At 34.2% G+C, this 14,768-nt stretch overlaps 1 protein-coding gene across 2 annotated transcripts in view; it reads right to left on the bottom strand.

Annotated features, from left to right (window-relative positions):
- Positions 1-7,167, bottom strand: part of LOC121408750 (P2X purinoceptor 4-like) — a 29,913-nt gene extending 22,746 nt beyond the window's left edge. For both annotated transcript variants that reach the window (XM_041600374.1, XM_041600375.1), the window contains exons 1-4: positions 7,139-7,167; positions 2,707-2,898; positions 741-918; positions 80-151 (exon numbers count right to left, since the gene is read on the bottom strand). In XM_041600374.1, the coding sequence (XP_041456308.1) occupies positions 80-151; positions 741-918; positions 2,707-2,898; positions 7,139-7,158 (462 nt within the window). In that variant the 5' untranslated portion in view covers positions 7,159-7,167. The remainder of the gene's footprint in view (positions 1-79; positions 152-740; positions 919-2,706; positions 2,899-7,138) is intronic.
- Between the last annotated feature and the right edge of the window lie 7,601 nt (positions 7,168-14,768).

The raw sequence follows: 14,768 nt of genomic DNA, 5'->3' as shown, positions 1-14,768 counted from the left end.
TGAAAGCCTTCAAGCAGAAAATAAAAATCTGTATAATTTGGCTAAACCAAAATGGCTATCAAATCATATCATGTTATACCTCTGGACATTCTCCCTTACTCTGGCCTGGTGTGATGATCATATTGGTCATAACGAAGAAGGCATTGGTTTGCTGCACAGAAAGAAAAAAACAACAAATAATATCAGAAGATCAAAATCTAAGTTGGTCTTACTCATTAATGGAAGTGCATATCATAAAAGGAAAAAGCTAATCCTAACATTCAGCTTGTAATGGCTAAATTTATGCTTGCATCTAGTAATAAGGGAAAAAAAAGAAAAAAAAAACAACACTCAGTTTCTTTTTTTAACTGACTGTTTAAACAAGCAATTGCTGCTGTTATTCTGTACTCAGTTTTGCCGACTTCTTAAAATCATTTCACGCCCCAGGGTCACTCACTATTAACAATGCTAAGTGTTATTGTTGAAAAACATACTGTAATTAATTTGAATCAACTGATACCTGGTATTGTTCATTAAAAAAACATACATTTTGTGTAAAACAATCAATTTTCTTTAATAAAATATATTCCCTACTTTTGATTCCTTATTCTGACAACAATGTACTGTAAAATTGTCTTTGACATCCCTTCCATTTAAGCTCAACTTTCTGAGTGTTATCTTATTTTATCATTCTTTCTATAATGTTGGACATGATTATTTCAGAAGGAACAAAGCTTGGTATGAATTGAAACTTCAATTACCTGTGGCGGAATGACGTAGTCTGATACATCCCAAATTCTGTTGTATGGTGTTGTATCTTTCACATTAAGATTGGGTTCATCGGTTATGTTTGTATATGCCACGCCTTTCATTTTGGTTGTTACGGCACTCATAACATCATCTGTCGACTGGTAACCTTTCTTGTACACGAGTACCCATCTACATCAAAAGAGTTAGGGTGAAATTATGAATTATTCCTCTTAACTACGTCAGAAATTATGAAAATATAATTCAGGAATAATCGCTGTCAGCTACAGCTGAGCGTCCAGACGGCGTGCCAGCCAATTGGCTGGCACGTTCGTACAGCTGTAGCTGCGGTGATGACAGCGATCGAAGAAGAACCTGGCTAATCCTAAGCTTGTTTGTCATCAAAATTCATTATTTTCTGGAAAGGTGGTAAGCTGAATGTATTTAATATAAATTTATCTTTATTATTTCTTCCCTTTTACCCCATCAAAAGCAAAACTTTAAAGTAATCGAGGAGGGTGCAAAAGCACACCCTTTCTCCATAACGCTATAGTTAAGCGGCGGTTGCTTTCTCCACCAATCCATTATAGGCCATTGGCGGTCGTTATTTTGACAGAGGGGATGCCCCGGAGCCAGATGAAGTCTCAGCGGAGCATATCCCTGACACTACAGAAATAGACCTATATGATATCGGTCTACTGCTCTGATCCTTGAATATGAATGAAGAGAGCGGTGTTGGCTCAGTCGGTAACGCGTCTGCCCGTCGAACCAAAGATTGTGGGTTCGAGTCCACCCCGGGCGGATGACTGAAGCCAGTGCGTTGTGTGTAAACATCTCTCCCATGTTTCATAGATGCAGGCTATATTACAATGGAAAACACTCCGTCCCTCGGATAGGACGTTAAATGGAGGTCCCGTGTAGAGGAGAGTCACCACCTTTGCACGTTAAGAACCCATTGCACTATTCGTATAAAAGTAGGGGGAAACCCCGGTGTAGTGGTCCACCTGCATTCCCCCCAATCAGTCATATCAGGAGAGACCTGCGGGTCATAGTGATTCAGTTCGCTTATCGCCTCCCAGCTATCACAGCCACAGGTGACGCCAAACAAATAATAATAATCACCGGCAACGTACTTGAGATGAGCCAAGATGAGTAGGTATGTTGCAAAAGCGCCCTCTAGGTGCATTCTGAATGAGGCATTGAGTGTGCTGTCTAGAATTGCAGGGCGACTGTGGAGGCATTGCTTTGTATTGTTTTTGTATGTCCAAGGAAAAGTTATTCCCCATTGCATCATTGTTTTTACGTAGCTGAATGTTTATGGCAACTATATATATAGACTTGAAAAAATTCTCACTTGGTATTCTTGCGACTCTGTGTGCTACTGGAACTTTGGCCTTGCTTTCAACCTCTTGCTATTCACATTTACAGGTATCATCCCACTCTTAAATGTATTCATTCCGATAGAGCAACATTTAAACTATATTGTGGTGAAATTTGAATGAAATCTACTGACGCTAAAGATGTTTTTTATGTCCCTGTTTCGGCGGCGTCTGTTATTTTGGGGCACTTCCATATGCAAATGCATGGGCATTGCTGTTTTCTATTAGTGCACCTTGGTCCCAGTTAAGATCACAACTTTTGGCTTAAAAAACAAAGAAATACATGAGAATTGAATAGGCGATTTATATGACCTTAAAACTGCAATAACTTTCTTATTTCTGGAGCTATTGAGATAAATGAGGTGTTAAATTAAAGGTCTTGATGAGCTCTAAATGATGCCATGAAGAAAACACCTTATTTCTGAGATTTATTTTTTTTTGCAACATAGGCCTACCTAGTCTGAGAGTTAAAGATTAAAAGAGTACTTAAGTAGTATGACATGAGTTATAACTTTATCTATGAGGAGGAGAAAAGGAGGAAGAGGAGGAGGACTCGAGAGTGGAAGAAAGAGATGCTGACAGATTTCCTTTTTATACCTACCCAATGATATATCCAATAATTGCAAGCTGGAGAAGCCGGTTAATAAGTCCAACCTTCTTGCTTTTGATGTGCACTATCTTAGGCGTGTCATACTCGAAAAAACTAGCTACAGTAGACGAAATAAACGAACCAACAGACATCGTCGTGGTGGTTGATTTGTGTTGTATGTCGACCACTTCTGTCATGTCAAAACTGTACAGGGAGAGATGAATTCAAGTAGGCCTAGACAAATTTGCTCGTTCTAAAACTACGTGAGAGCTAGGCTGTAGCTGCAACGGCGACACGCCTGCTTTTGTTCACGTGATTTACTACAGTGTCAGGTGACCATACAATCCGTTGAACCAAAGAGGCGTTTTTTGTCAGAAGTTTTATCCGACATTTGCATTTAACATATAGGTGCTTCTCAGTCAGATTTGAGTCATTTGACAACTTGTCGGACAAAATGTAGATGAATTGCTCCTCAGATTTGATAACATCCGGGTATCTGGCAATTTCTAGTAGATTTTTATTACCATTAGAACAAATTATTGGGTTCCGATCCCCGGTCTTATCTAGTTTATAAACTCCTCAAAAAAAGTTTGGAAATCTGACTTTGATCGATAATCCCTTCTCGGTTTTAGAAAATATCAATATGTAATTAATATTAATGAATATATCATTTAATTTCCTTTAAAATGATACCCTACATCTGATTATGGTTTATATGGAGGTGCAGTGCCTCAAATGTGGTAGCAATTAAGGTCAAAATTCAAAAGTTGCAAAATGACAATATTGAAAGTCAATGTTCCTTTTTCCGTGGTGATGAGTGAGTTTCTTTTAATTGTTTTCATGCACCTTAACATCAACATTAACATGGAATCAAACACACCACTTCACAACCAAAGACATAACAAACAAACAAACAAAACATCACTACATAAACCACAACAAAGCATACAAAATGAAGAAGCAGGGGCTTGATTTGAATGGGTTTTCATCTCTATTGGCACAGACAAAAGAATCATGTTCTGTATTGAACCTTATTCATGACTATTTCTGCTCGTTTTGCAGCTTTTCAATTCAGATCTCATGACCCTTGCGTGTGTGTAATTAAGTTGCGAAATATGCTATTCTAATGTCACTTTGATTTTATTATTCACTCATGTATAAATTTGTTTTGTTGTTTTTATATTATTGTACGTATGTTCTACGGACTTGCTGAAAAACAGCCTGACGGCAGGTTTTTTACCGTATGTAAATAAATAAAACAAACAAACAAACACTTTTGAATCCTGCTCTTTTCGTGATGGCATGATCATAACAAGCATGGTATCATTTTAAAGAAGATTAAATGATCTTTTGAATGATATGCATTGTGTAATAAATGGGAGTTGGGAAAAAGTAATGGCCAAACTCAGATTTCCAAACTTTTTTGCTCGTCTTGCAGCTTTTCAATTCAGACCTCATCCAACGTACACTTTTGAATCCTGCTCTTTTCGTGATGGCATGATCATAACAAGCATGACATCATTTCAAAGAAAATGAAATGATCTTTTTAATGAAGTCAAATATGCATTGTGTAAAATTGGGAGTTGTGAGAAATTCATGGCCGAACTCAGATTTTCAAACTTTTTTTGAGGGGTTTAGTTGGTTTGCCTAATGCAAACATTTGTATTGATTCATCATTGTAAATACATGAAATATGTTCATTTCTATACACAAAGTCATTATTGCAAATATGTTCATTAATTTATACGCATATTTATGGGAATATATATGCTCATTTTGACACGCAAATTCATTATTCGAAATGTTCGAGACTTTTGTCCCGATCGGGGGTCGATATAAATCTTGAAGAAGAAGGAGAAAAGAAACGAAGAAGAACCTAAGAAGGAAGGAGCGAGGAGGAAGGAAGAGTATATAGGCAGAAGGAGGAGGAAGGAGGAGGAATGAGCGAGTAGGAAGGAGGATCGATAGGAAGGAGGAGTGGAAAGCCAAGGAGGAGGAGGAGGACTCAGAAGGAAGAATGATGAAGGAGGATGAATAAGACTCAAAAGGAGGAGGAAGGAGGGGGAGGAAGAAAGAGGATCGGAGGAAGGGTGAAGAAGGAGGAGGAATGATGGAGGAGGAGGAGGAGAAGAAGGAGAGGAAGCTTTAGGAGGATGAAGAAAGAGAAGAAGAAAATAGGAGGGGGAGGAGAAGAAGAAGAGGAAGAAAAAGGAGACGAAGAAGAAGAAAATAGGAGGGGAGGAGAAGAAGAAGGAAGAGAAGAAGAAGAAGGAAGAGAAGAAGAAGAAGGAAGAGAAGAAGAAGAAACTAGAATTTTAATTCGTCTTACGGACGAATTAGGTGATCTGACTGTGAATCTCATGATTATGATCTATTTTTTTATAATGATCACCATGTCAATGCAGATCAATATGAGCATCATGATATTAAGCGCAGTTTTATTAATGAAAGGACATGTTGAATACTGTTGAAAGACATTATTTGAAAGAAAAGGTTGTAAAAAAAACTTGCTTTTCTAAAGAATGACAATTCAAATTTAGCAAGTGATAACACAAAATAGTGAGCAGTGGTGATGAAAGCAAGAATCTAGAATCCAGTTTTAAAAAATTTAAATCAGTATCCATAGACTAGATTTTTGGTTACCTCATGAACAATCATGACCAAATGACCTTTCATTTCTTACATTACGATAGGTAGATTTCATTGCAAGATATTATGCAAGCATGTCTTACATAGCAGGATGGAGAAATTGCATAGACCAAGTGAATACAAAGCAAAGCAATGAACACTGATGGAGGTATTTGGAATGCGTTCAGCATGTTCTTATAACAATACTTGGCCAACTCTGAAATACCAGTTGCTAGTACACGCATTGTTGTTTTTATGCGTGTATTGAAACGCACAATTCAAAAGAAAAATCAAGACATCAAGGTTGTTGCTAATATCTCATTAAATATAAAACAATCATGTCACTTTAGTACAAATGAACTTATTATGCGCAGAATGGAACCACAAACTGGCTTATGGGGGTTACACGCAAAATGAGACAAAATTTAATAAATAAAAAAAAAATAGATCCTGATGGGTTTTGATCCAGGGACCCTCGCATTACAAGGCAGATGCACTAACCATTCGACCACAGTAACTGCCATACACTTTCTAGGCAACTATGAAATATAACCTCAAATTGAATTTTTCAAGTGCAAGTTTTATCATAATGATATACTTTTATACATTGTTAATATTTATGATGATCTCTTGCTTAAAATGATAAGATTGTAAAATAATTTGGAAGAATATAAAACCAGCTACAATATGTAGAAAACCGGGCCCAAAACGACCAATGATTACGGAGTTATAGTCATATTTCCAAAATTATCAAAACGTCATAAAACAAAAATGGAAAATTTTAGTTCTGATGAAAATTTGATGACGTTATGATAAAATTTATTGTCAAATGTGACATGAAATCATATCTACAAGTCCTATTCTATCCGAATATAAATGAAAATGTGGGGGTCAACGGACTATCTGAAGAGTTATATAGAATTTTGTAAAAGCATGTTTTTGAACATTTTTGGCCTTTTGTGAACGCGCGCTTGCGCGCGTAATTCAAACTTTGACGGAGGCGCATTCCTTTATTACTGGTCGTAGAAGGTCGGTTAAGGTATCAAATCATTGGGAATTTCATAAAAAATGCATTGATGTAAAATAAAGTGCAGTTGTGCGTTGCGTAAGGACGTTACGCGCGTAAACGCGCGCGAAAACCTGTGAGCGCGCAAATTCCTGAAATGCTTAGAATGACCTGAAACGTACTCTACTTTGATCAAAAAGTGATTTTGAGCATTTTAAAATTTTGACGCGCGCGTACATGCGCGTCGTGACCTGTAAATGACCATTGATGACATGGACAGTTGACCCTTGATCTGAAGTTAATTTGATGTTAATATTGTTAATTTTTGATGATTGATAATGGAGATATTGTTGATAATGTGATTTTACAAAATGGCGCGTAGATGACGTCACGATGACCATTTGACGTTGAACTTGTTTCGTACACATCGTATGATAACTGTCCATAATTGATAATATTTTGATGAAAATTGATTGAATAGTTTTGATGATTTTGGTGGAACAAGAAAAGGGTGGAAAAATAAAAATAAAAATAAAGAAATAAATAAAAAAGAAAATTCGTAGAAACACAAGAGGTGATCTGTCAATAATTGACAGATCACCTAAAAAGAAGAAGAAACAAACTACATGCATTGATTATAAGTCCTCGCGGCCTTGTGCACCACGTTACGGGAAATACCTTCTATCTGATATATAGGCCTTATCATACATGTATTAGAGTCAATCAAATACATACTGACATTATATTATATATTCTAATAAAAACATTTTTAACTAATATTTTAAATGAGTCAGCTTACCAAAAGCTTACCTGTTATTTTCCATAGGCATATGAAATAAAATTTTAGCACTGACTTTAACAAAGAGACTCAGCTACATACATGACCATTCAGCCGCCATTCGATCATGCCGTTAAGATTATCACAATTTAGTAATCTAATTAATACACTTATAGTTATCATAATCGGATATTGCACTTCGGTCAGGAAGACTCGAATTGGTCCTATTGAAGACGCCTTATCATGCTGATATTATCTTCATTTTGATATTAAGACAAATTAACGGAGACAGGGGCGGGGTATTATTACCCCCAGGTCCATATAGCCCCCTTTTCTTCTTAATCAGATTCCACTTAAATGTCACAATTATTTCTTCGTAATAAATATAAAATAGTGCAAACTCTCAATATGATTTTGACCCTACAGGATATATAAGCCCAATCTGAAAACAGGGTATGTTTTACTTTCTATGTAAATTTCGCCATCAACGAGAATTTGATCTTTTTGAAAAACATGTTGACTGTGGAAGAAATTCCCCTTTCTAGACCAGCCTTTTAATCTTTTATAACCAGATTTTATATACACAATTCATTTTTCTTTTAAAGACCTGCACAATTAATTGGTTTCAATAATGGCAGCAAAAGTTAACAAATCTGTTCCATCGGCCTATACCACCTCTGATTAAGCTATGCAAGAGCGGCTTCTGGTTACTCCCTCATGAAAAACTTATTTGCGGCAGTCTTCAAAATGAATATAACAAATTGAATTAAAGCCAAACTGTCTTGATTTCTTTTTTTTTAACACATATCATACATAATTGTAAAAGAAGCCATGGCGGCATTCCATTAAACATTTTCCATTTTCTGAAATACTCATATTTCTATCAAACTATCAATTCAGTTTTAGTTACAAAGCGTCTATATCAGCTTGTTCATGAATAATAAGTTCATAAAATATTGATAATAATAATGATAATAAAAATAATAAATACTACTACAAATAATAATAAATAAATAATGATAATACTTTTCAAATAAATAATAATGCATCACATTAATTTTGTCTGACTTCATTTCTTCACAGAACCAAATTTCAAAGCATGCAGATGGTGGCAACATTGTTTATTACAGGGATGGCGTGAATCGAGGGGCAGTGAGACACTTCGAATAATGAACTTAGTTTTACGGGACATATGCACTCTACAATATTGAATATAAAAAAGGTGTATTAATTAACCAAAAGTAAATAAAAGACCCAGGGTAGAACTATAACATTAAATCTCCAGTCACAATTATTTCTTCATATTCTTTCTAATAACAAAAAAATAAAGACCCCCCCCCAAAAAAAAAGCCCACAAGAATGCAATCAAAAGAAAACATCAAACAATTATGAACAATAAATAAATCACTGATTTCAGAAACCAACAGAAATTAATCAAAGAAAAGAATAGGGTGACCATGCAAGTTACATTCTAAGAAGAACTTGGCAATTGCATTTCAAAATGAGGTCAACTTCATTATGAAGCCAATATCAATTGAAATAATAATGAAATTTTAACTTATATGTTCCAGTCAGACCCAAAAGGTTCAAAGCATAGCAACACTTGGGAACATTATAACAACATTAGAACAAGTACTTCACTTAGCTACACAGTAAATACCATCAATACAGGGAACAAAATATTTCATTTAAAAAATACATCTTTATTGTATTAGAAATGATATACAGGTGTTGGTACAGACATGTAACATGTATAAAGCTTCAGTGGTTTCAACAGTATTACACAATTCTACATTTCAATTGATTTGATTTGAAATTTACATATTTACTCAATTAAACAGGAGGAAAATGAGTCATAATGAATAGGCAATTTCAAGAAAGACGTTAAATAACATAGATAAATTACAAAGGATTCATAAAACGCAGGTCTTGTTGAGTCTATATACAGGTTCCTAAAAGTATTGAATCATAATTTCTTGGAGCTGGGAAACACTACATCATTGACTAAGGAAAAACTTAAGGGTCATAGGCCTATGTGAGAAATATAAAGAATGGGAATAACGTGAAAAGCAAAAATAAAGGTGCATGGAGTAGCAGCAGTATTCGTTTCCTCAGAATCAAATTTCCAACATTTTCATTTCTGAATGTTCAAACTTGATGAAACTAAGGACTGAATATATGAGTAGATATTTTCAAATGTAAAAAAAACCCCAGAAAATCTGAATTTCCATTCCATTGAGCTTTTATCCAAGTTATTGAAGTACAGTGTCCTTTGTAAAATCAGATTTTTTTTTATTTCAAATAAGTCAAAGTTTATGTTTCTTTTAAACATTGTTGACTCACCTTAAAATTCTTTATTATGGTAATGCACACATATCAAGGGATAAGGGCTTACAGACCCAATGAAAATAAGGAATGTTATCCACTACAAAATAAAAAAAAACTTTGTTTAGAATCAGCAAGCTAGTTACTAAATCAATCAAACTATAAAGGTAAAAAAAAGCCACTTTTAATTTTAGTAATCCCCTCAAAATAAATGTATGAAATAATAATAATAATTATGATAATGATAATAATAATAGTAATAATATAATAACAATAATAATAATAATACAATCATATAGTTCACTATTCCAGTTCATCATTTCACTATGTTTTTTGTCCTAAAATATTATGGTGTGGGTGATGTACTGGGCGCATTTACATAAAAACTTATAACTGTATTTTTCTTTTTGGTACTAAACCATTTTCAAAGAATGGAATGGATTGAACATATTTAATAAAATGTGTTATAGGTTTCTGACAGACAATCACTAAATTTATAGAATAGGTGTTCAAGGGATTCTTTTAAAAATCATATAAACATAACCAAGAATGATTGCAATATCAAATGTAAAATACAAATTTTCACATGGAATGATTTTTAATAATAATTGTCACTTGATTTGTGGAAGATTGGAATATTAGATTACACTACTGTGGAATGCACATTGTTGAAGCTATATATATAATCTTGAGTGCAACATTCAGCATTGAATAACGTTTGCAGTCTTAGATAACTGGAAACTGGAAGTATTCTGGCATTTACTGTTTAATCAATAATATTTCATACTAAACAGAATAATAATATAATTTTAAAATGAGGTGAAAACTGGTGAATACAGATTCTGTACAAATGCAGACCCATAATGCTAATGTTTTACAATATGCAAGCATTCATTTGTTTAGAGCAGATACATGTACAAGCCATGCAATAAGTAGTAGTTTTGCTGGTCAAGGGTTTTCTTTCAAATTTCAATTCCCTTTTTTTTCTTCAATTCAATTCTATTCGGTAAATACATCTACATGTATGTAGTACATGAAATATCAAATGAAAGCAATTTGGGAATGCACTTAAAATGATACAACAAAATTTGATGGCATAAATAAAGAAAACATTGCCTGAAAGAGAAGGTAGACTTGTGAGAGTAAATCTCCTTTCACACACATATATACTCTCCTTTGTTTACTGTTTACCCTTTAACTCTGTCATTTTCATCTGGGTTTGATGATCTAGTCACATCACACTTGAAAATGATCCAGCAGCACCAGTGTTCATAATGCACACGACATAATAGTTTCTTGGCAGAGAATTAATATATCCCGAGGTAGATTTGACAGATTTTGATTTATTGATATATTTTCAATTCAATTGACTTGATTCTAAAAACAGTAATTGTTGCAGAGATGTATTCTTCTTAATTATAATTTCATTCATTGTAAAGTTTGGTTATAAATTTCAAATACCCACCGAATCCAACTAGGTCTTTGTCACAGATTTTGGCAAAATTTGACACAAAACAAGCTCCATTAATGATTAATGTAATTTTTGTCTAAATATCCTAACCCTGTACATGCCATTGCAGTTGTCTTTGACTGTTTTCTTTGATTGGCATAACAATATAACATACACTGTACATCTGGGATATGTTTCATAAAGGTCCTGCAACTGTTGTAACTTTGCCATTATGGCAACTACCATTTTAACCTTGATTCTGATTGGCTGATGAACCCTGTTACCATGGTAGTTGCCATAATGACAGTTGTAAGTCCTTTATGAAATGTGCCTCAGATCAGGCTGTCAACTTGGACTGAAAATCTCATTTCATACGTAATGCATATGGAATTTAATTAAATCTATTGTATGCACACACATAAAATAGTTACATTTCCATTGCATTATGTGTATTTTATATACACATCAAGTATTCCTGGCACAGCTTTTTTAGCCGAAACTGTTTACATTTAAATTTTTCTGAGAAAAAATTGAAATACAGATGAGCTACGGGATAAACCCTCTGCTATAGGAAAACTCACCAGTTGTATAGTTTCAATTCTCAGGATCTATGATTTTATTCATCTCAAAAATTTATAATATTGGCAAGGTTATTGATTGCAATACATTGTTACATAATTTTTATTTCTATTTGTACACCCATCATAAGTTACTGTGAGGTGAATAAGCAGATGGCATGCACAGCCTTTTCATAATGTGGCAGCCTAAAATGATTGTGGCACAGGTGGAAGTGTGTACATGGCAAGCAAAGAGGTAATGATCACTCTACCATCACAAAATGTGGTGCAATGATTTGCATTTTCTTGGAATTCTAAGATGAGTGTCACAAACTCTCCTGAAATGAATGTGAAAACTCCACAAAATGACCCAAATTTGATTCCAAGTGGATAAAATGTACATTGGAATCAGATGCTAAAATAATACTTATTTCGTTATGAATTTGGTGTAATATACACAAATACCACAATATCACTGATGCACATCGGTATAATTTTCCCAAACCACCAGTCATATATGCTTCAGAATATGGCAGCATTGCAGTTTCCCATCACCTAATCTAATTGGGGCTAATATTCAATTCAATACTTGAGTCAAAAAATAAGTATTTTATTCAAATTTTTTGCTTAGATAAAATACTTAGCCAATTTTGGTACTCAATTCATGACTGTGGCCAAGTATTTTACCAAAAGCTACATAACGTCTGAAGGACAAGTCCACAACGAAGAGTTAATTTGAATAAAGAGAAAAATCTAACAAGCATAAAACTGAACATTTCATCTAAACCGTATGTAACATAAAAAAGTCATGACATTTTAAAGTTTTGCTTAATTTCACAAAACAGTTATACACAAATTGCTACCTTTGTGTTAAGTGACCCTGGTGAGTATGCAAATGAGGAGACTGATGACATCATCCACTTACTGTTTCTTTTGTATTTCATTAAATGAAATATGAAGTATTTTAATTTTCTCCTTATTGTCAAGTGAAACAAAGATTAATTCCTCCCTGAACATGTGGAATTAGCATTATTTTCATACTCTATGGTTCAGTCAAGTTGGACCTTATTTTCAAATCTGTAAAAAATGAAATATTGTATAATTCAAACAATAAAAAAACAAAAGAAATAGTCAGTGATTGACATTGATTGTCTCATTTGCATGTCACTAAATTGTGCATATAAATAAGCGAAATTTTAAAATGACATAACTTTCTTATTTTACATCCAATTTTGATGAAATTTTCAGGATTATGCTACTTTGATTTTTCTCTTTTTTCAATCAACATTTTTCTGGAGTGGACTTGAACTTTAAGTAATCTTGATGGCAGGTCAAGGTGTGTATTCATATTATAGTACTTAGCACATTGGTGCGACAAACAAGCAATTCGGCAACAGGGACCTGGGAACGATTTTTTCAGTGGGGGTGCTGAAAGCTCTCCTCAACAGGGGGGGGGACACAATTGAGTTTTCCATAATTACACACACACCCCCCTCTAAGGGCACCTCACACAAACACACCCTCACGCACATATATGTAGATTGAATAGGTTGAATACTATATATACATATATTTTATATATATATATATATATATATATATATATATATATATATATATATATATATATATATATATGTATGTTTGTATATGGCAGTCACTTCCTAGCTTTCTTATTATAAAAGAACATTGATATATAATTAGATAACTCGAGCGCGGAGCACAAACTATTTTTTTGGGGGGGGATTTATGTATTTTTTCCTGAAAATTGAATATTTTGACCAATGTTTGTGGTCCTGAACAAGATGCGTATGTAACAAAGAACTGCGAACGTGATCAGCGCGAGCAGATATTTTTCAAATACGCTCTGGCCTGATCGAAAGGGACGTGTTATAAGGACTGTTTGCAGTTACCCATCAAGACGATACACATATCAACAATCAAATAATGCGAGCGCAAAGCGCGAGCTGAAAAATTTTGACATTCCGACCTAAATACTGGACATGGCACTTTTTGTAATCATGATTAGGATAGGTATATAACTATACATTTAATGTGAGCGCGAAGCGCAAGCAAAAATAAAAATGAGATTTCAGACCTATTAACCGGACATCTTAAGCACTTTTCTAATCATGAACACGATAGGTATACAACTGTACAATTGATGCAAGCGCGAAGCGCGAGTGGAAACAAAATTGAGAATTCAGACCAAAAACAAGAAATTCTAAAGACTTTTCTAATCATGAAGAGGATAGGTATACAACTACATGTATACAATTAATGCGAGCGCGAGCGGAAATAAAATGAGATTTTAAACCTAAAAACAGGACATCTTCAGCACATTTCTAATCATGAACAGAATAAGTATATAACTATACAATTAATGCGAGCGCGAAGCGCGAGCGGAAATAAAATGAGATTTCAATCCTAAAAACAGGACATCTTATAAGCACTTTTCTAATCATGAACAGGATAAGTGCACGCGCAAAGCGTGAGCAGAAACAAAATTGAGATTTTTAGACCTATAATCGGACATTCTGACTCTATTCATGTTTTCTAAATCAAGAGAGTGATGGATAATGTGATATATTATTATATTAACAATGTGAGCGCAATGCGCGAGCAGAAAATTTTTGATATTCTGATCTGAAACTCCGCACTGAATGTAATATGGTTTGAACAGATAAAGAAAAATCAGACGAACATAAGAATAAAGATTTGATCAAAATCCGACAAGGAAATCAATAAGAATCTGTTGATTCTTCTATACCAAAGAAGCACAAACAGTTGCGGCGACTCTACTGCTCTTGCCTGTTGGTTTCATGTTGTAGTTTCCGTAATTGGTCGCTTTGTTGATCAAGTTTTGATTTTAACTGACCAAGTTCATGTGATTTCTTTTCATTTTGCACCTCCAACTCCAATATCTTTGCCTCTTGTTCTTCAAGCACTGATTGAAATTTGCTGAGTTGAGTATCAACATGGTTTGGCAAAGTTATTGCATTTTAAAGATTAGCATTATTCCGGTGAAACAGTTTTAAGCATGTCAATGAGCAAACTGATGGTCTCGTATCCCCACTTGTTCTTCTGTATTTCATTATATAGAATTAGGTTTATCCAATATTTTCCCTTCAAGAACCAAAAACAGTTAAATTGACAACTGATTTAGTCAATTAGATATTCTTTGCTGCTACTTATTTCATTATAAGGGAGACATATCATTCACACAGGTTTGAAAAAATGAAACAATTTTGATTCCATGTAATAACACAAGAAACAGGATAGTGGGAATGCAACATCTTGAACCTACATGGGCGGAAATCCCAGGGGGCA

This window comes from Lytechinus variegatus, chromosome 2 (assembly GCF_018143015.1).
Source record: "Lytechinus variegatus isolate NC3 chromosome 2, Lvar_3.0, whole genome shotgun sequence".
NCBI lineage: Eukaryota > Metazoa > Echinodermata > Echinoidea > Temnopleuroida > Toxopneustidae > Lytechinus > Lytechinus variegatus.
The sequence above is the reverse complement of the archived record's forward strand: the minus strand, read 5'-3'. Positions and strand labels throughout refer to the sequence as shown.